Genomic DNA, 21,192 nt, shown 5'->3' with positions numbered 1-21,192 from the left:
CATGTACATCAAATGTCCTTGCTTTTTTCCTAAAGCAATTACAAATAAGTTTGCTCGTGCGTGCGTGCATGTGTGCGTGCGTGCATGACGTAAATGCTAGTAAAGCCGACTTTAAAAGGAAAAGGAGGCGTATAAATCAATATAACTTTTATGCGCTAGCAGTGATGATAATCAGAAAATAGATGACAATGACAATAAAATTTCACCAACCTTAATAAACCTTTCAATACATACTTATTGGTAAATACTTATTTCTTTTTTCACATTAAACATGCATATTAACTGTGATATACTTTAAACCGCGAACGAAATTACATATGAATGTGTAGCGGAGTATTTTTATGCCTTTACACATGCTATACATCGTATGATAATAGGTGAAACTCGTCAAGAAGGATGTATAGTTTCATTTCATGAAAATTATCTTATTTACATGAGCCGTGTTGTGCGCGCTATCTGTATCTGGTGTTATCGTTAGGGACTTGAACACGCGCTCGCCTTCCATATGTATTTGCACTTTGTACTCTAAATCTGCTAAGATTGGCTACAGTTGCACAAGAAGTGTGAGCACATTAACTGATCGCAGTGATATTTTTTAATACTCAGTTTAAATATTTAAGGTATGTGCAACATTATAAATTGAAGCTTTCTAGTCTGTCTTCTTAAGTAGTAAGTACCGTTTTCGTGTGAACAATATTATGTTAAATGTGTGTGGTTTATTCTCATGACAATTTCATTTCTTCATAATGACATCACAAACTGGTCATTTAAAAGGGTTACATATGCAGCATTTTTGAAGCCACAAGGCGGGCGGCAGTAAGAATTTCACTTGTCCGTTCCTTCGATCTTAAAGGGACCTTTTTACGTTTTGGTAAATTGACAAAATAAAAAAAATTGTTTCAGATTCGCAAGTTTTCGTTTTAGTTATGATATTTGTGAGGAAACAGTAATACCGAACATTTACCATGCTCTTAAATAGCCATTATATGCATCTTTTTACGATTTAAAAAGCTAAAAATTATAAAGCGTTGCAACGCGAAACGATTGAACAATTTGGACAGTTCTGTTGTTTTCGTTATATTTTGTGAAACTACGAGCATTGCATATATATAGTAAAACATCCTTCTGTCATTGTATCAGCCTGGATGGCCGAGTGGGCTGAGTGGTAGATTTTCACTCCAAGATTCCAGGGGTCAGTGGTTCGAGCCCTGTTGAGGGTAACTGTTTTTTCCTTTTTAAAATTTTATTCTTTATTTTTTACTGGAGCTTTTCAGATCCAATGTTTACATATATCAATATTTTAGCATTTAATGACAAACTTCAAAACATGCCAAAATCTGTGAAAAGGCCCCTTTAAAGAAACGACTTTTGGCTGCTACCAGTGTTGGCAGTACCTTGGCCTTTGTCTGTTTCACCACTTTAGCGAAATGCGTTTTTTATATAACTGATGGATGTTTATCGCTCAAACTTTCATAGTTGATCGATCTTAATGATAAAATGATCGTACACAAATTAACCAATTTATGCGTAGCGTCTAGAAAAAAGGTATTTGCAGACAGCGTAGACCCTGATGAGACGCCGCATGAATCGCTGCTGAGGGTCTGCGCTGTTTTGCTTAAAGGAATTTCTGTAAGAAATATTCTAAATATAAAAATAAGTATACTACACATCCTTAATTTTGGACATAAATTGATCCAATTTAGAAGGATGGGAGAGTCCACTAGGCATATATGGGTTAATGTTGCAACAAGTTTTGGCAGAATGGTGTGGTACTCGACTCCTCCAGCACTTTTGGGGTACCTATTTCTGACAAACAACAGTTTTACCTGCATACAGATTTATGCAACTTTGCATAGTTGAGTACTGTTCATCACTCTGACTAGGTGACATGCAGTCGAATTTATATAAGTGTGCTTGATACAGACTCAGGGTGGCGATAAAACTATGTTGTAAGGCCTATTTCTGTCGTGGTTTAGGTACGTATTCCGTGCAAAAAGAGTTATCATCGTAAACTCCATTTGTCAGGGTGGATATGTATGAACTGTATATAATCCTGACTATGTCACAGGTCGTCTTATTTTCATTTGTGTACGTGGCATGGTTAAGATAGCGATACAACGCTGTGTTTATGTTTATGACTTAACTTTAAAGACTTAAAATGTTAAATCTGGTACACCTGATAGAAATATTTTAAGTCTTCTAAACATGCTACATCAACATATATATTTCAAACGTCTGCTATGTATGCGTCATCTGCTACAGTACTCACCCTTAGTAAAATGTACCGTTTTGGGAAGTCGATGCGGAATAAAATGTTGTGTTTTATTCATGGAATTGTGTCTAACGTGTGCTTGTATTGTTTAAACACAGCGTGCATGCATTTATAAATGACTAAGTAGGTTTTGTAGGTTGGTAGCAACATGTTTTCTCCAACCCTCCACCGACAATGAGCATCCGTGCCCATTAATTACGAACTTCTACGAACTTTTGACAAATGGATCTTGTTCAACATAGTTGCATTGATAAAAGCAAAGTGTAGTTATGGTTATTAAAGTCGTAAATGATTTGATATACTCCATATGTTTGTTCTGTCTTTGACTATAGATTTAAAATGATTGTTTCTTTGGAATGCTTAAAAACTCGTATACGATTGGGATTCTCATCACTGATGAACATTATAAAAACCAGGTTTGCAAAATAATTGTTAAATGACCTTATGCGTTTTATATATCGGAATATCTAAATTATTTCAAATCTTTCGAACTTGTAAATAAAATTCGAAATTGACCTGGGCAAGGCTGCCACCTCAATTGTGTTGCTTTACAGTTATGATATATTTTTATAATCGAAGAGCAAACTCGAGTAAATTCGCGTTCTTACCCAATTTCTTTTTTATATAATCATTGTTATACTTTATCACTACTTTTCTAAATACACACTCGTTCCTTTTCTTAAATTTTAATTCATTATTCAATTAAAATAATTTACTAAATCATCCTTCCCTGCTTTAGTACGGTTCTTTGTCACGGAATTATTCAATCACTAATTATCTACTTCACCTAACTCAGCATTTATTTTTTCACTGGCTCATGCTCTTCATCCATGACTCACTTTTACGCTCGTTCAGCAATTCGTTAATCATCAAGCTCTTCTTCACTCACTCCTTCACTCACACATGAACCTTCAAAACTGGATACGAGTGGTAAGAATGGGCGGGGTTCAGAGACACGTGTAGTTCGCATTGTCGTCGAAGATTTAATGTACATTTTTGCTCGTGTATAAACATCAACTGGCGATCGATCGATAAGTTGGCGTCTTAGCGAGAGGGTAGCAACGTATCCCAAATGACCCATCAGATAAAACACAGCAGATTAGTTTTTATCGACATGTCTGTTCTTAATATACTGTTGTTTATTGTTGGTACTTTGTTAATTTAAACACCTTATGTTTTCACAAAATAAAATCCACATTGTTTCAGAGACAAGTCTTGTTTCAGTACTTTGCGTCGAAGACTTAGAAACTTGCTGCCCACCTATATACTTAATAGTCGCCCTTTCGGGAGGACTACAGCTAAAATAGTAAAAATTGTAACTGTGGAATCCCAAAATTTCCCATTCGTCAAATTTTCCCCACTGATAAGTATACAAAAGTTAATTTTAGAAACATGAGTTTAAATGTAAACTGCGTTTAATACGCAGTACAAGCCTTAAATGGACAGCCTCAATCATTTCCTCAAATTGCCAACTCTTCCTTCCTTCAAAAGAATGCGCACTAAAGGGGTCGAAACTTTAACCTCTGCTGCAGCAGAACAATCCTGCTCAACCAGCATTTATTTTCAGATTATGGCATCAGCCAATCAGAATCAGATTACACACAGGCATAAATCATGTAACGTTGGAGCAATTGATCAACCAATTTTGCATGTTCCTACATGACTTATAGATTTTAAAGCTTAATAATCATTTTATGAACAACTGCGAAAAAAGGAATGAGAGTTTAATAATAATTGATCAATTTTAAACAGCCATTCTCGTTTTTTTGGTGCCATTGACCTTGAAAATATTAAAAAACCAATGTCATTAGATCATACAATCAGAAAAGGTTTTCAAAAGAACAGTTTTCAGAAGTATGAACATGTTTTTGTTCTGATCAATTATTTACCGTTTGCAAAATATTCACAATCGTATTAATTAGAGTATTTTTCAAATAACGGAAGTTAAACTTTTACTTGGATCATTTTATTGTCAATCACTCTATTCTGGAGATATAAATCGGAAATTTCTGGCGAATGACGATATCATCAACACATTCCAACGTATGGTACGAAAAAATGATGATAAAATCATCAACAGCTGATGAGATATTTGACTATTCAGATGGCATTGCTTTTGTTTTACAGTTATTTCTTCATTTTGCATTAGTTACGTTTACATTGCGAGCAAAGGAAAGATCAACAGAATAATTTTGTATGATTTATTTGAACCAGCCATGCATTATGAATCTGACATATTATACAGCATTACAAACTTTAGAGACCAACGTATTTGCTCTGTAACACTTAAACAAACAAAAGTAAAACGTAACGGAAGTTAACAGTAACATCATCTTTTTTAAAATGACAAAACACGGTCATTATTTTCTTAGAATACAATATTTTGTAGCTGAATATACATTAAAGTTTTAGTAAGGTTACCAAAAACATATTCGCACACATGCGCGGCATTTATCGACAATCTCACAAATAAGAGAAATGTAGTTTTAACTTTAACATTTTAATACAACACACGATAACTTTTTTAAAAGCAAATTATACCATACAAGTATTAATTTATATGTAGCGTAGCGTTAGAAACACATTGACACCGGCCTATGCGCCGACACGTGTGAGTAAATATATATTTTTAAGAAATGCGAAATGTCACGGAAGTTAATTCTCCATCAACATCGTTGTAAATTTTAACAAACAAACCATATGCTAAGCTAGTTTTATCACAACTATGTAAGTATTTGTAATCATGCAATGCATAGATGGCTGTTAATATTTGAATAAACATACGTATCACTGAATTACTGTGGTAACAGCCCTAAAAATTAGTTGCATTTTGAACTCATGAATATTGGATCATTCACTCGAACTTCACCATATTATATATAAAATCACACACAGATTGGATCGCCGAAGCACAATTCTAATCATGTTTAAGACGACAAACCTCTAAATAGTTCATATGTTCAAACTTTACATGCGTAAATGGTTGTTTAAATAACAGTATGTTTGGTTCAGGAAGTTATAGCCACACACCTTGAACTGAAGTACATAGCAACTCTAAGTATAAATAAGAAACATATTTTATCTATGCAAATTGGAATATATCTGGTGGTTACAAGGTAGAAATCCGTCTTTTTGCGCTTTAAAACTTAAAAATAATCGCGTTTGTCGAAATGGACGTAAACGTCTAGAAATCCTACTTCCGGTTTTAAAAGCGGTACCGTTTAAAAAAAATATGTTACTTGCTAACTAGGCTATAGATTTAAATATATCTATCTCAATAAGAATATATCTGGTGGTTGCGCTATAAAACTTAAAATAATCGCGTTTGTTGCAGTTTTTCTAAAGTTATTGTCAAGTCTATTTCGTTTCCGTAGAGGTAGCTTAAGTCGTCCGTTGTTAAGCTCAATTTGATTGGCTGGCGGGTTCAAGGACTTATTCTAAAAATAAATGCTGGTCGAGCAGGATTTTCTGCTGCAGCAGAAGTTAAAGTTTCGACCCCTTTGGTGCGCCATATATTCATGCGTGTCTGCTGGCGTTATGTTTTAATTTGTCCATTTACCAAAACGTGAAAATGGTGAGATGGCCTTTAATGGTTGACGATTTTTTCCTTGCAATTAAAATGAGAATATATCTCGTCCAAGTGTGAGGTTTGTGAGCTCAAACGGTTTACAACCTCCGATGCTTTGCTTCGAATGGATTGTTCCAAGGCTTTCAAACCACTTGTAGCAATGATTGAATCACCTGGACTTGATGTCTCCAAAATTCTAACGTCGGTTTTTTAAGGATTGGATTAAAGTGTCTTTTTTTTAATTGCAATTAATGTATCAAACATTTTTGAAGCAAACAATATCTAAAGCTTTGAATGAAAGTTAGTGGCAAAGTCCACAACACACATGCTTTTTAATTAAAACAATAAACTTTGAAAAAGTAAAATAATTCCATATCATAAGCGACTTAAGAAAGTGTCTCTGAAAACCGACTCCAGAATTATCCAGAAATAGGGCAAGCGGATGTTACTGGAGTTTCAATTTGTTTGTCTTAAAACCAGAACGAAAACATCCTGTTTGGTCAAAGTATTTTTAGATAAAGATAGAGATCATTTATGAGTCTTTATAGCAAGTAAACATTTTAAGTGGTATGTCCAAAATATATCTCACAATAATTGAAATCTTCAGGATGATTTTTTTTAAAGATCTGTTTATAAATCATAATATGATTATTTATCCCACCATGTTTTGTTGATAGCGTTAGTGTTTTGTTATCCAAAGTGAACCAAGTGTACATCTGCAATAGCATTTTCGAATTAATCTTACATCTTGGTGTTCAAGTGGCCAAAACAATGTCGGGCAAATATACATATCAAACTTAGTGAGTGACTACAAAGCGGTACCTTCTTATGTTAGCTTCAATCAGATAGACCGTTGTTATACTTAGATGGCCATAATTGATTGTTAAATATATGAATAGCTGAAATATAAAGTGTTATTTTCGACTCTTCCTGATATCCGTAATTTAGATATAAAAAGACAACAACTACCGTGTTTTTTCATCGACTGCAGAAGACTTTCTCTTTGAGGTTGAGTGGATACACTTTGAATTTGTTAATGCTTTTTATTGGTGTTTTCATGTAGATATTTGTTCAGTAAACAATTTCTCTGTTTGAAAAGGTTTGAGCGCGTTTTCGACAGTTTGTTAATTAACCATTCGATAATTGTTATTTTTTTACCTGTACTTAAGGGACTTTGGTTTTAAACCGTTTCCAAAGCAACCTTAGTATCATAAAGAGCGCAGAGACTCATACCGTCTGTTATGGGATTCACAGTTCTAACTGTTTGCAGTGTGGTTACGGTGCTTTTGAAAAATAAAATGTAAATACTATTGAAAATCTAAACGCGTTAAGATGTTACAACATTGTAATTATTAAACAGTATTTTTGTGTCACTGAGACAAAAGGCTTTAATATTTTATGAAAATATATGTATGACATAGCATAACATTGCACTTGATTTATTATTGTACAGTCGTGCAAATTTGCAGACGTAATGTTGATAAATAAGAAAAGCGCACGTTGACTTTGTTAAAGGGACTTTTTTACGCTTTGGTAAATTGACAAAAGTTGTCATGTTGTTGTTGTTGTTATTGTACATCACGTGATTTTTGTGGTGGCAGCGGTTCATGGCCGTGCGCATGCCCAAGGGAGGTAACTGCTTTGAGGAGTTTGGTATAAAACCATTTTATACCGTATTTATCAAACCGAGAATAATTTCATTTCGTTTTCTGTCTGCATGTGTTAGGTGAATATCAAATAAGGGCACTTTGTTAGTTCGTTGATCGTTTTCATAGTTCAATATAACACTTTAATATGCGAAAAAAAACAGAAAAACAAAATCGTCAAAAAATCCGATATTTTAAATTATTAATCGAAAATAGGGAGGAAATAATAGGATAAATAGAATATTATGTGAGTTTGGGATAAAGATCAAGTTTATCATGCTCGGCACGAACCATGATAGCGCTCGGCAAGCCTCGCGCTACATCGGTTCTAAGCCTCGCATGCTAAACTTGATCTTTAATCCAAACTCACATAATATTCTATATATATCTTTTCAGCGACAGTTCTGCGGAAAAATGATGACCCTGTGTAGGGCGACGTTAATTGTGTTGATATGTTCATCGAAAGGCGTTTCTGGTCAAGGTAAACGTTTTGTTGCATTTTAAAATTGGCTTTTCGAGGGCTATTACGGTATAACTTCTTAAAAGTTAACGATATATTTTAATAAGAATTTAAATTGTTACTATATCTGTAGATCTCGTTTTTAAAGGTGCATAGTAACCTTTATGTGTATTATTAGAACGATTTGTCGCGTGGACACCTTTCGATGGCACTGGAAAATAAGTAGACATACTACAATTGCTCATGAAGTACCGCGGTACGCATTTACGCTATTGATATGTGTGCTGTAGTGTAGTATATAAACTAGTAAACTATCATTGTCGAGACGGTTTTGTACGGAATCCGGATAGTGCCATCTATAATCTCGCACTCTTGCATCAAGGGCGACACTAGACACACGAAGCGATACTTGATATTTTTCTTAACAGTCGCGGCGACGCACGATATTTTTCTTGACAGTCGCGGCGATACTTGATTTTTTTTTTGACAGTCGCGGCGACGCACGATATATTTAACACGATAAATCGCCCTTGTGTAGGTAACCCAAAAGGCGATATATCGTGTTTAATATATCGTGCGTCGCCGGGACTGTCAAGAAAAATACCAAGTATCGCCACGAATGTCAATAAAAATATAAAGTATCGCTTCGTGTGTCTAGTGTCGCCATTGATGAAAGAAGTGCGAGATAATAGATCCGGATTCCGTAGTTTTGTGCAGGCGCTAGTTCAAATCATCCTTGAAGTGTAAAATAATTTTTTTTGGGGGTACTGAATTATTTTTTTTGGTGATTTTTTAAATAATTGTAACCAAACAAATGTGTACATAGAAAGAGACATACTACTATTCCCAATACAAGTGTTAATGAATTCGGTAGTCATAACGTCGATATGCCCTTAACAAATGATGCAAGACGTTCACTAGTGCTGGTATTTGATTTACATGTATAGTTGTATTTATAAAAAAACTATCATATCATCAGTCTACATTGAGGTTTGTCAATCTTATGTTTAAAATAGCAATTAAAAATGTTATGTATTCGACATTTTTTACACAATTAAAGCTATGTTTTATAAAATGTTCACCTCATTTATTATTTTGCAATAATAATTGAAAATAATAATGTACAAATACAGTTAATCCGCAATGTGATTTTGTGTATTATTTTATTTTTGGTCGCTTATCACTTTTTTATCGCATCAAAACGAGAAAGAAATCTATAAATACATAACTTCTTGAAAAAAAGTCTTTAAATCACATTTTGTCATGGTTACTAATGCAATCAATACGACACAAACTGCACTTTTTCCGTTTTTCTACAGAAAATTGTATTGCAATTATTGGAACATTTGAAGAAAACAACAACAACAGCATTACTGTTGGGGCTGTGCGTTCGCTTAAAAAGGTTGATTAGCGAAGTAAAACAGTATAGTTATGTCAAAGCCTTTTTTTGAGATCACATGTGCTAACCCCATACCCGTTCAGCATGCTTCATTGTCGTACCCGGGCTTGAGTCCCGGAAATTCTGTGACGTACACATGTGAGCCGGGATACATCATTGTCTCCGGCGACGTTGTGCGCACGTTCCACGGGCTCGGTGGATGGACTGGGACCAAACCTAAATGTCAAGGTCGGTATAGACGGTAATGGGTCATATTTTGCTGATGTGTATTTGTAAAATAGAACAATACCTACTAAAATTACTCGTAAAACATTTCAATTAATAGTTTATTCAAAATTTCATTTTTTTACATCATTTTGTAATAACGTGATTGTTAAATTGATGATTTGTCAAGACTGTATCTTCAGATTGAACATTGACTAAAGATGTGTTGAATCTGTCGCTACTGCATGTCAGAACTGTCTGTATGTTGTTTCTGCATGTCAGAACTGTCTGTATGTTGTTTCTGCATGTTAGAACTGTCTGTATGTTGTTTCTGCATGTTAGAACTGTCTGTATGTTGTTTCTGCATGTCAGAACTGTCTGTATGTTGTTTCTGCATGTCAGAACTGTCTGTATGTTGTTTCTGCATGTCAGAACTGTCTGTATGTTGTTTTTGCATGTCAGAACTGTCTGTATGTTGTTTCTGCATGTTAGAACTGTCTGTATGTTGTTTCTGCATGTCAGAACTGTCTGTATGTTGTTTCTGCATGTCAGAACTGTCTGTATGTTGTTTTTGCATGTCAGAACTGTCTGTATGTTGCCTGTATGTCAGAACTGTCTGTATGTTGTCTGCATGTCAGAACTATCTGTATGTTGTGTCAGAACTGTCTGTATGTTGTGTCAGAACTGTCTGTATGTTGTTTCTGCATGTCAGAACTGTCTGTATGTTATTTCTGCATGTCAGAACTGTCTGTATGTTGTCTGCATGTCATAACTGTCTGTATGTTGTGTCAGAACTGTCTGTATGTTGTGTCAGAACTGTCTGTATGTTGTTTTTGATATTTGACTGCATGTCAGAACTGTCTGTATGTTGTTTCTGATCTTTGACTGCATGTCAGAACTGTCTGTATGTTGTACTGCATGTCAGAACTGTCTGTATGTTGTACTGCATGTCAGAACTGTTTGTATGTTGTACTGCATGTCAGAACTGTCTGTATGTTGTTTCTGATCTCTGCAAGACATTATCATTGCTCATGTCAACCAGTCGCCAAATAGTTAATGGCTACGCACACTTAGATTTCCGCAAAATAATTAATGGCTACGCACACTTAGATTTCCGCCAAATAATTAATGGCTACGCACACTTAGATTTCCACCAAATAATTAATGGCTACGCACACTTAGATTTCCGCCAAATAATTAATGGCTACGCACACTTAGATTTCCGCCAAATAATTAATGGCTACGCACACTTAGATTTCCGCCAAATAATTAATGGCTACGCGCACTTAGATTTCCGCCAAATAATATATGGCTACGCACACTTAGATTTCCGCCAAATTATGATACATAATTATAATACTCGACTCAATTATATAATAATTGTTGTTTGATAAAATATCGGCGATAACGCAGTTAGCGATTGGCTTATCAGTTATGTTTCATTTACAGAATGCGAGTTGTCAATTTCTATGACGTGCTTACCCAATTAGCAAATGAATCACGAGAGAGCAAATTCGTTGAATTGATTTCCCCCGCAAAATAAATTTGTTCATAGATGGGTGCAGATGGTTGAACATTGCAATAAGAGTAAAATATCAAAGTGTAGTGTAATTGTTTTTATGAATTGCAATTGCCCAACTGGATATCTATACACCCATGAAGTTTCATGTTGAAATCGTGTATATAATCTAAGATATAGTCATGCACATTTACATCATACAAAAACAACGAAGGTCGAAAACTCTTATTTCAGAAAGTGTAGGGTTATGGTTCTTGTACATGCCAGTTCTCCTTATTGATATAAATACATCCATGCATCATGTTGGAAACTTATATTGCTTCTGATATATAGCCCTCAATAGTGTGTGGCAGTGGAACATCATACCAAAACAACAAAGGGCAATAACTCTTATACTTAAAAATGAACGGCTATAGGTTTTGTGCATGGAGATACCTTTTTTGATATATATCAATTTTTTTTAATATATACGCCCTATGAGGTCTCATGTTGAAATCGTACACAGTTTCTGAGATATAGCCCTGTTTAGGACAGACGGACGGACTGACGGACTAACGGACGGAATTTGCCTAACTATTTGTATCCGCCATTGGTGAGGGATACAAACATAAGTTTACCGTCAAGCTTTTTATCTTGCTCAGATAAAGGACCTTTAAACCTTTTATGCCTAGCGTCCAGAAAAAAGGCCTTGGCAGACAGCGTAGACCCAGATGTGACGCCGCATAATGCATAATAAAGGAATTTCTGTAATAAATATTCTAAATATAAAAATAAAAATACTAGACATCCCTAATTTTGGAAATAAATTGATCCAATTTACAAGGATGGGAGAGTCCAGTAGGCATAAATGGGTTAAACCAATACACTATGTTTCAGTGCAGAACTGTGTGACTATGCAAAACAATGCTGCTGGAAAACTGAATAGTGGGCTTTACCAAATCAACCGCGGAAAAATGAACTTTCACATTTACTGTGACTATGGAAACGGCGACGGATACGTCTACGTTTCACCCTCGGTTCCGAGCGACGTGGACCTGAACATGGCGTCCCTGTCTGACGATAGCAGCCTCGTTAAAGTCATCCACAGACGTCATGATGGCAAACAGTCTGAGGCGACAATTAAACAGATTACTGCCTTCAACACATTACCAGTCTCCGTTCAGTTTAACAAGAATGACGGTTATACAGGCATACTCAACGCAGCCATGGGTCCATACGTGTTCACTGGATTCATACCTCTGTTTCACAACGTGAAGGGTGGCGTACAGGGCTGGAAGGTCAACGGAAAAGAGTTCACGTTCACAAACTGCGACGGCAATCCAAACAGCTACTTCGCGGTGCTGTTCAATGCCATAAAGGCCACCTACACATCATATAAAGGTTGAAGGAATAACCTGATGTACGCTTGGTATGATCTTTCGACTCCGGTTCCGGTTAGCGACTCACTTCCGGCGGCCATGTTTTCGAACGATTATGAGATCCATCACGGCGGTTGTGGAGGGTACAGCATTGGAACAACTGAAAGCGACGTTACAGGAGTCATGATTGGTCAGCGATTCAGTAAGTGCGATAATTTATATAATATTTTACATTTACTTTTTGTATTTGAGTTATTACAACCATTTGGTTTTCCTCCATAATTTCATTTAAATGTGAAAGCACTGTGACACAGTTTTTTTTTACCTACAGCATATGTTGTTAACCTGTGTTTTATTTAGTAATTAAGTTTAAAATATCTAATATTAAGAATATAAATCGATTGTTTCGTCTTATTATATGAGTCACTTACATTTTAAGGAACTGCTCTAACATTAACCCATTATGCATGACACAGAGAACTATGTATAATTTTAGTTACTTGCTTTGTTTGTCGGTTCCTTTATTTATGTTAATATGTATTGATAAAATATATCAAATGATATATTTATTCACACTTTGCAAGAACACTAAACCATGACTGCTGCAGCCGGATTTACATGTGTTTGAAATACATAAATCAAACACCGTTTGATTGGTTTGCACTGCAGTTATCACATGCTCGGAGCCCGATGGCGTCAGAGACGCTACAAAGACGTTTGACGACGTCAAGCCAGGTTCCATTGTGACGTACATCAACCCTGGATATACGAGCTCCGGAGATCTCGTGCGCACGTGCACGTCGACCGGTGGCTGGTCTGGCGTATAGCCCACGTGCACACGTTTAATTCAAATGCCGTTGTCTGCCTTTGAATTGCTCACCAACATAACACCATATTAGCATAATTTACACGCTTGAAGCTTACATCAATTTTCAATTGGTGTTAGTTTATTTTACGGAAGCAAAATTAATGTCGCGAGCCACCTCGAAAAAACATTTCATTTTAATTTCTTTAATGTAATCTTAGTCAGCTACGCCCATAAACGGCATCCTTTTAAAAATGTGTCTTCAAATAGCAAACTTTGGCGGTAGTTTTACATAAATCCGGTTTAAAATCCCTATATGGATAAATAGGAGTATCAAGTCATCAGTTCATTGTATCACACACTAAAAAACACATGTAAGAGCGTAAAAATTTGGCCAATATCAAAGGCAATTAACAACAACAACAAATGCCGGATGTAAACCAGTTTAACTTAGCATCGGATATTTTTCTAATTAAAGCATGCATGTGTAAAATTAATATGTGTTGTCGTTTGCTTGTGTTTATGTCAATAAACTTGGAACGCATAATTTTTTAAAGAGAGAATGGATCGATGTAGTTATTTTTTTAATGACAATTTGACAATTTTATTCGTATCCGAAATTTCCTTCTATCTTGCATTTGACATATTGTCAAAAACGTAAACCTTCACTTGACTGTACTGGACTTTGGAAACACGCTTATAGTAAAATGTAACATATTCATGTGAGAATCATTTTTTATAATCGTAAACGTTTGTATTGGACCTCCATTGTCGGAAAAATACTTGTACTAGTATATTGTTTTATTGTTAGCGCTATAAGAATGAAATACATGACTTTCTCGGATAGGGTTGCAGACTTCTCGGATAGGTGTGCAGACTTCTCGGATAGGTGTGCAGACTTCTCGAATAGGTGTGCAGACTTCTCGGATAGGTGTGCAGACTTCTCGAATAGGTGTGAAGACTTCTCGGATAGGTGTGCAGACTTCTCGGATAGGTGTGCAGACTTCTCGGATAGGTGTGCAGACTTCTCGGATAGGTGTGCAGACTTCTCGAATAGGTGTGAAGACTTCTCGGATAGGTGTGCAGACTTCTCGGATAGGTTTGCAGACTTCTCGGATAGGTGTGCAGACTTCTCGGATAGGTGTGCAGACTTCTCGGATAGGTGTGCAGACTTCTCGGATAGGTGTGCAGACTTCTCGGATAGGTTTGCAGACTTCTCGGATAGGTGTGCAGACTTCTCGGATAGGTGTGCAGACTTCTCGGATAGGTGTGCAGACTTCTCGAATAGGTGTGCAGACTTCTCGGATAGGTGTGCAGACTTCTCGGATAGGTGTGCAGACTTCTCGAATAGGTGTGCAGACTTCTCGGATAGGTGTGCAGACTTCTCGGATAGGTGTGCAGACTTCTCGGATAGGTGTGCAGACTTCTCGGATAGGTGTGCAGACTTCTCGGATAGGTGTGAAGACTTCTCGGATAGGTGTGCAGACTTCTCGAATAGGTGTGCAGACTTCTCGGATAGGTGTGCAGACTTCTCGAATAGGTGTGCAGACTTCTCGGATAGGTGTGCAGACTTCTCGGATAGGTTTGCAGACTTCTCGGATAGGTGTGAAGACTTCTCGGATAGGTGTGAAGACTTCTCGAATAGGTGTGCAGACTTCTCGGATAGGTGTGCAGACTTCTCGGATAGGTGTGCAGACTTCTCGGATAGGTGTGCAGACTTCTCGGATAGGTGTGCAGACTTCTCGGATAGGTGTGCAGACTTCTCGGATAGGTGTGCAGACTTCTCGGATAGGTTTGCAGACTTCTCGGATAGGTGTGCAGACTTCTCGGATAGGTGTGCAGACTTCTCGGATAGGTGTGCAGACTTCTCGAATAGGTGTGCAGACTTCTCGGATAGGTGTGCAGACTTCTCGGATAGGTGTGCAGACTTCTCGTATATGTTTGCAGACTTCTCGGATAGGTGTGCAGACTTCTCGGATAGGTGTGCAGACTTCTCGGATAGGTGTGCAGACTTCTCGGATAAGTGTGCAGACTTCTCGGATAGGTGTGCAGACTTCTCGGATAGGTGTGCAGACTTCTCGGATAGGTGTGCAGACTTCTCGGATAGGTGTGCAGACTTCTCGAATAGGTGTGCAGACTTCTCGGATAGGTGTGCAGACTTCTCGGATAGGTGTGCAGACTTCTCGAATAGGTGTGCAGACTTCTCGGATAGGTGTGCAGACTTCTCGAATAGGTGTGCAGACTTCTCGGATAGGTGTGCAGACTTCTCGGATAGGTGTGAAGACTTCTCGGATAGGTTTGCAGACTTCTCGGATAGGTGTGCAGACTTCTCGGATAGGTGTGCAGACTTCTCGAATAGGTGTGCAGACTTCTCGGATAGGTGTGCAGACTTCTCGAATAGGTGTGCAGACTTCTCGAATAGGTGTGCAGACTTCTCGAATAGGTGTGCAGACTTCTCGAATAGGTGTGCAGACTTCTCGGATAGGTGTGCAGACTTCTCGGATAGGTGTGAAGACTTCTCGGATAGGTTTGCAGACTTCTCGGATAGGTGTGCAGACTTCTCGGATAGGTGTGCAGACTTCTCGGATAGGTGTGCAGACTTCTCGGATAGGTGTGCAGACTTCTCGGATAGGTGTGAAGACTTCTCGGATAGGTGTGCAGCAGACTTCTCGGATAGGTGTGTAGACTTCTCGGATAGGTGTGAAGTCTTCTCGGATAGGTGTGAAGACTTCTCGGATAGGTGTGCAGACTTCTCGGATAGGTGTGCAGACTTCTCGGATAGGTTTGCAGACTTCTCGAATAGGTGTGCAGACTTCTCGGATAGGTTTGCAGACTTCTCGGATAGGTTTGCAGACTTCTCGGATAGGTGTGCAGACTTCTCGGATAGGTGTGCAGACTTCTCGGATAGGTGTGAAGACTTCTCGGATAGGTGTGCAGACTTCTCGAATAGGTGTGAAGACTTCTCGGATAGGTGTGCAGACTTCTCGGATAGGTTTGCAGACTTCTCGGATAGGTGTGCAGACTTCTCGGATAGGTGTGAAGACTTCTCGGATAGGTGTGAAGACTTCTCGGATAGGTTTGCAGACTTCTCGGATAGGTGTGCAGACTTCTCGGATAGGTGTGCAGACTTCTCGGATAGGTGTGCAGACTTCTCGGATAGGTTTGCAGACTTCTCGGATAGGTGTGCAGACTTCTCGGATAGGTGTGCAGACTTCTCGGATAGGTGTGCAGACTTCTCGGATAGGTTTGCAGACTTCTCGGATAGGTGTGCAGACTTCTCGGATAGGTGTGAAGACTTCTCGGATAGGTGTGAAGACTTCTCGGATAGGTTTGCAGACTTCTCGGATAGGTGTGCAGACTTCTCGGATAGGTGTGCGAATCATTTTAGGATTTATCAGAAAATTATACTGAACCCTACCATTTTCTGCAGGAATATACATGCAATCATATCATACTCGAAAAATATCATTGTTCTTTGATAACCTGCATTCTGAGAATCAATTGTTATTAAGGTGCATAGCAGTCTTATTTAAAAGCATCTCGACGTTGCGGCATTTATAATATCTGCCTGACACTTTCCAGACGCCCCCCCCCCCCCCCCCGCCCCCCCCCCCACACACACACTGGCATTGATACCACATTAAAAGAAAGCGTAAGATAACGAAGCTGTCGACAGAGTTTTACGTAAATCCAAGTACTTTTAAACAACACTCTTCTATTGTCAATTATAAAATAAACGACGATTTGGCTTTAGTATATGGTACAACAATAGGGAACATCAATTACTTTATGATTTAATACGAACCAATGCTCATACTGTAATATTTTAATAATTGTTTTAAATGTATCACACATCCTAAGTGTAAAGCGCCCTGGTACTTACAATGTGCGAAATAAAACGAAATATGAGAATAAAAATCTTGAGCTTTAAAACTGAGAGTATGACAGTGCTATCTGCTCACCATTTCTATATTAGATTCATTAGTAAATGCTGACAATCCATTTACATCGCGGCAAAACGCAATGTTGCATCCCCATATTTTATAAATAAGCCAATGCAGAATGTGAATTTATTCACGAGGGCCTTGTGTTGGTGAATTTTTGCATTAGATATACGTACAGCCTGGATTAGACATATATGCAAAAAATTAACGCCGTTAATCTATTTATTTTAACTACTCCATGTTGTTTAAAAAAGCATGAATCGAGAATCAGTACTTTCTGAGCCAAGACGGAATACACATTTTAACTTTGAAAAGTTATTTTTCGATATACACCCTAAACATTGTTGCTGTTTCAATACATATTTATTATATGTCAGAATATATTTTGAAATATGGTATCATAAAGAAATTAAGTATTTAGTACGACATGCACTTGAATATAATTGGTGAATGCAAATGAAAATAGTAGGATTTATTTCCCTTGAACAATCGTATTCCATGGTATCAAAGCAAGGACGGTAAACTTGACTACACAATTCATTATAATGTTTAAACATTGTTTTTTTTGTAATATTCAAATAGACATGAAATGTGTATGGGGAAATAAGTTGAATTTTTTGTTTTGTAATTGGTAACAATAAATGCCCCAGAGGAAACATTGTGGGCTTCAGTATTTTGTTTAATTATTAGATATTTGAAAATCGGAATACGAGCTGATGTTGATTTTTTTGTTTTGTTTTGTATTATACCAAACGAAAAATAATAAAAATGTATAAACAAGATTCCACTTGGGTGTATAAAGGTCCAAAAGTATTAAAAACAAATTAACTAGGGAAGTGTGAATATTATGCGAACTGTATCATTTGAAGATCTTCTTAACCCATTTATGCCTAACGTTTAGAAAAAAAAGCCTTGGCAAACAGCAAAGACCCAGATGAGACGCCGCATGATGCGGCGTCTCATCTGGGTCTGTGCTGTTTGCTTACAGGAATTTCTGTAAGAAATATTCTAAATTTAGAAATGAATATACTAGAAATCCCTAATTTTTGGAAAAAAAAATCCAATTTAGAAGGATGGGAGAGTCTACGAGGCATAAATGGGTTAAAATTCGCGGTTCATCGACATTAATCGGAAAGTCAAATTGATTTTGCCTGATACTCACATTTCAAAGAAAAGTATTTTTATCGTGTACAAAGCAAATGTTTTCGAAAACAATTTTTTGTAAAAACACAAAACAGGAAGTCGCCCACAAAGAACGTGCTTGTATAGAGAAATACCGGTATAATACCTAACTTTAAATACAGACCATTGTAGTGTGCAGTGTTTTAGGGACATAACCATGTTTAATTTACATGACATATCGTCGGTGACTTCCATTTCACTGTTATAGACATAGATATGTGATCCCTGGTACATGTAATAACCCTAGAGGCATAATTAGAAGAACGTTGTACAGGATCTCAAGTTAATGTTATATTACAATTATCAGAGCTATGGGCGATGTTCACCAATGATTTACTCCCCCAATTGACTTGATTAAGACGAAAGACAAAATTGCAATTTAATCTATTCCTATTCATTTTTCCAACAGGTTTTGACTTACCATACACTGTTGGTGTATAACTGTTATATAATTAACAAATAGACGTCATTTCGTTACCTTACTAGTATAACAAACTATTGCGTATGAACGCTACATTAGACGCGACATGAGCTTCAAATTAGCACTCTTTACGATCAATCCAATCTACAAATGTATTACAACGATTTGAGGGGAGAGGATTTCATAAGACGTGAGATGCGTTTAATATTACTAATTATACAACTGAATACACAGCACACGAGTGACAAGCATATCTATTTATACACTAATATGACCCATTAAAACAATGACTATTTCACAATTGATTGATTCTTCATGAAAATTACATCATCGATGGTAACCAGTAGTGCAACACCAAAAATCGTTCATTGCGAGAGGGCATTGACTATTTGAGTTTCCTTCACAACTTAATTCCTTATTTCCTTTCAGATTTGTGTTATAAATCTGTGTATATATCCGGTAGGAATTCTATTTACAATGTTTGAGTGGTACATATCAACCTGGACGATACCGTTTATCTGTGATATAGGGCTTCACGGTCAGCTCCTTTAGTGGTATACGATGTAAATAAGCTTGTAAATAAGCGATATATCTAAGCATTCCCATTAGCTCCAAACAGTTTGGTTATGTATGAGGGAAGATTTGTTTATGTAAACATCGGGTCTTCTTTACATCTCAAGGGCACTTAGCCTTACTCTAGAGCTTACTTTTCAAGAGTATAAAGAAAGCCCTAAAACACTGTACTCATCTGCTTTGTTTATTTCTTTCACACTGCAAAAGTCTACGTGTTGTTGTTCGAGCCAGAGTGATATGATATCTTTTTTGTCGAAACGCGTAATAGATCTCTTTAGTTTGGCGATTTACTATGGTACCGTCTTTTTCACGCTTTGAGCATTCTGTAGTTTGAATATGTAGAAGATACTGACCATAGATGGGACAATATAAACTTACTACATCGTCGGTTTAACAAAAAAATAATGACACAGTTTTGCAAACCACACTCTTCATTATCTAGATGCCCACGGCGAGCAAGTGCAAATCTAAACTCGGTCGCACAAAACTTCTCGTAACGGCATCTTTTCCCTTGGCACTATTCAAGTGCCACTGATATCGCGAGTTTGTAAATATCAAAGGGAATTAGTATTGTGATCCGATATCAGATTTATGCATTCCTTTCTTTTAATTAATCGTTTGCATTTTATCCCACTGAAACTTCGTAATACGATATGGGCCCTTTAATGATATACTTGTATTTCACGAGTTCGATAAAATAAAAACGCAAGAAATCTCAAAAGGTATACGTTTGTATATTGCAAATATACTTAATTACAAACTAATGATAGCATAGCACCAATATCTGTCGTTTTATAAACAGTATAATAATGTTTATGTTTATATTGAAGATAAACAAACGACATGATTGTTCTCAATCGGATAATTTCCTGATCATGTGGTTTCATAAAATTTCCGTATTGTAAGAGTCAGATGAAGACACATCTTCCAGTTGCAACAATAGAAAACTATTATAATTGAGACATGGGACTTGTGATATACATGTATCTGCTTATACAGATGCATATTGTAGGTAAGCATAAAAATGATTAATTGAATAATCGATTATGTGATATTTTGACTTCTGCACATTAGTAGGAATGCATTATGTCTACTTTGATTGAAAGTTTGCGCGTCAGTTTTAAAGCACTTTCGAGCAAGCAACTGGTTGACAATTTTGTTCTTACTATACGCCTTGGTCATGGAAGGAGTTTAATTGTGAAAATTAAATAACCGCTTTTTCAGTGCACTCTTTATTTTTATTATATTTGTTCTAGAACTCGACTAATCTTGTTCAATTACACATTAAATTAATAATAGTAAACGATATTGATTATGTTTGGGGAAAATATGAATGTTTTATATCTGGTCTTGTTATATACTTTACAGCATCAACAAACGTGACGTTACTTAAAAGATTCTTTGATTCAAACAAATATGAATTACTGTGCTCCTGGTCAGCGGATCAAAGCTCATCAATGATGTTATTTAGTAAAAACGATTCTCGATCTAGTTTTTACGAGATTGTAGACATAACAAACGGTAAACAAGGATGTCAGATTACACCTGCGTATCTGCCATATGACATGCAGTGCAGATGTATTGATCAAGGTCTTGCTGGATGCAATGCCACAGCGACTTCTGGTGCAGTGGACTGGAAGTGCGCTATTCCTTTTGATAAAGCACTGATGTACAGCAACGTTTCACAAATCCTCACTCAAGGTAAACCGTGAAGCGCTTTCATTTGCGTGTTAAATATGTTCCAATGAATGGCGTATTATCTCTAAGAGTCGACCTATATATACCACAATCTATAAAACATATATATATATATGATATAGTTCATTCATTTTGTATCAATA

At 36.8% G+C, this 21,192-nt stretch overlaps 2 protein-coding genes across 4 annotated transcripts; both read left to right on the top strand.

Moving 5' to 3' along the window:
- Nucleotides 1–517: 517 nt before the first annotated feature.
- On the top strand, nt 518–13,794 carry LOC127847153 (uncharacterized). Of its 3 annotated transcripts, none has more exons than XM_052378852.1 (5): nt 518–620; nt 7,883–7,967; nt 9,266–9,573; nt 11,945–12,628; nt 13,096–13,794. In XM_052378852.1, exons 3-4 carry the CDS (start codon nt 9,378–9,380, stop codon nt 12,451–12,453), a joined length of 705 nt encoding a protein of 234 aa, XP_052234812.1. In that variant the 5' UTR covers nt 518–620; nt 7,883–7,967; nt 9,266–9,377; the 3' UTR covers nt 12,454–12,628; nt 13,096–13,794. The 3 variants fall into 3 exon arrangements, with proteins under 3 accessions (XP_052234812.1, XP_052234811.1, XP_052234814.1); XM_052378851.1 differs by having other exon boundaries at nt 550–669; XM_052378854.1 differs by lacking the exon at nt 518–620 and adding an exon at nt 1,139–1,217.
- Nucleotides 12,466–16,710, top strand: LOC127848019 (low-density lipoprotein receptor-related protein 1B-like). Its single transcript, XM_052380298.1, has 10 exons — nt 12,466–12,628; nt 13,096–13,240; nt 14,163–14,498; nt 14,583–14,708; nt 14,772–15,065; nt 15,234–15,296; nt 15,528–15,569; nt 15,759–15,884; nt 15,972–16,265; nt 16,350–16,710. The coding sequence occupies exons 1-10, from the start codon at nt 12,466–12,468 to the stop codon at nt 16,708–16,710; spliced, it is 1,950 nt and encodes a 649-aa protein (XP_052236258.1).
- The last annotated feature ends 4,482 nt before the right edge of the window (nt 16,711–21,192 follow it).

This window comes from Dreissena polymorpha, chromosome 10 (genome assembly GCF_020536995.1).
Source record: "Dreissena polymorpha isolate Duluth1 chromosome 10, UMN_Dpol_1.0, whole genome shotgun sequence".
Taxonomy (NCBI): Eukaryota; Metazoa; Mollusca; class Bivalvia; order Myida; family Dreissenidae; genus Dreissena; species Dreissena polymorpha.
This window is presented reverse-complemented; position numbering and strand designations above follow the sequence as displayed.

Bases quoted from the DNA above. Each gene is read 5' to 3' on its own strand.
- LOC127848019 (XM_052380298.1), top strand. From the start codon at position 12,466: ATGTACGCTTGGTATGATCTTTCGACTCCGGTTCCGGTTAGCGACTCA. The intron at 12,629-13,095 runs GTAAGTGCGATA...TTTGCACTGCAG, and splicing joins CATGATTGGTCAGCGATTCA to TTATCACATGCTCGGAGCCC. The intron at 14,709-14,771 runs GTGTGCAGACTT...CTTCTCGAATAG, and splicing joins TGTGAAGACTTCTCGGATAG to GTGTGCAGACTTCTCGGATA.
- LOC127847153 (XM_052378852.1), top strand. From the start codon at position 9,378: ATGTCAAAGCCTTTTTTTGAGATCACATGTGCTAACCCCATACCCGTT. The intron at 9,574-11,944 runs GTCGGTATAGAC...ACTATGTTTCAG, and splicing joins GACCAAACCTAAATGTCAAG to TGCAGAACTGTGTGACTATG.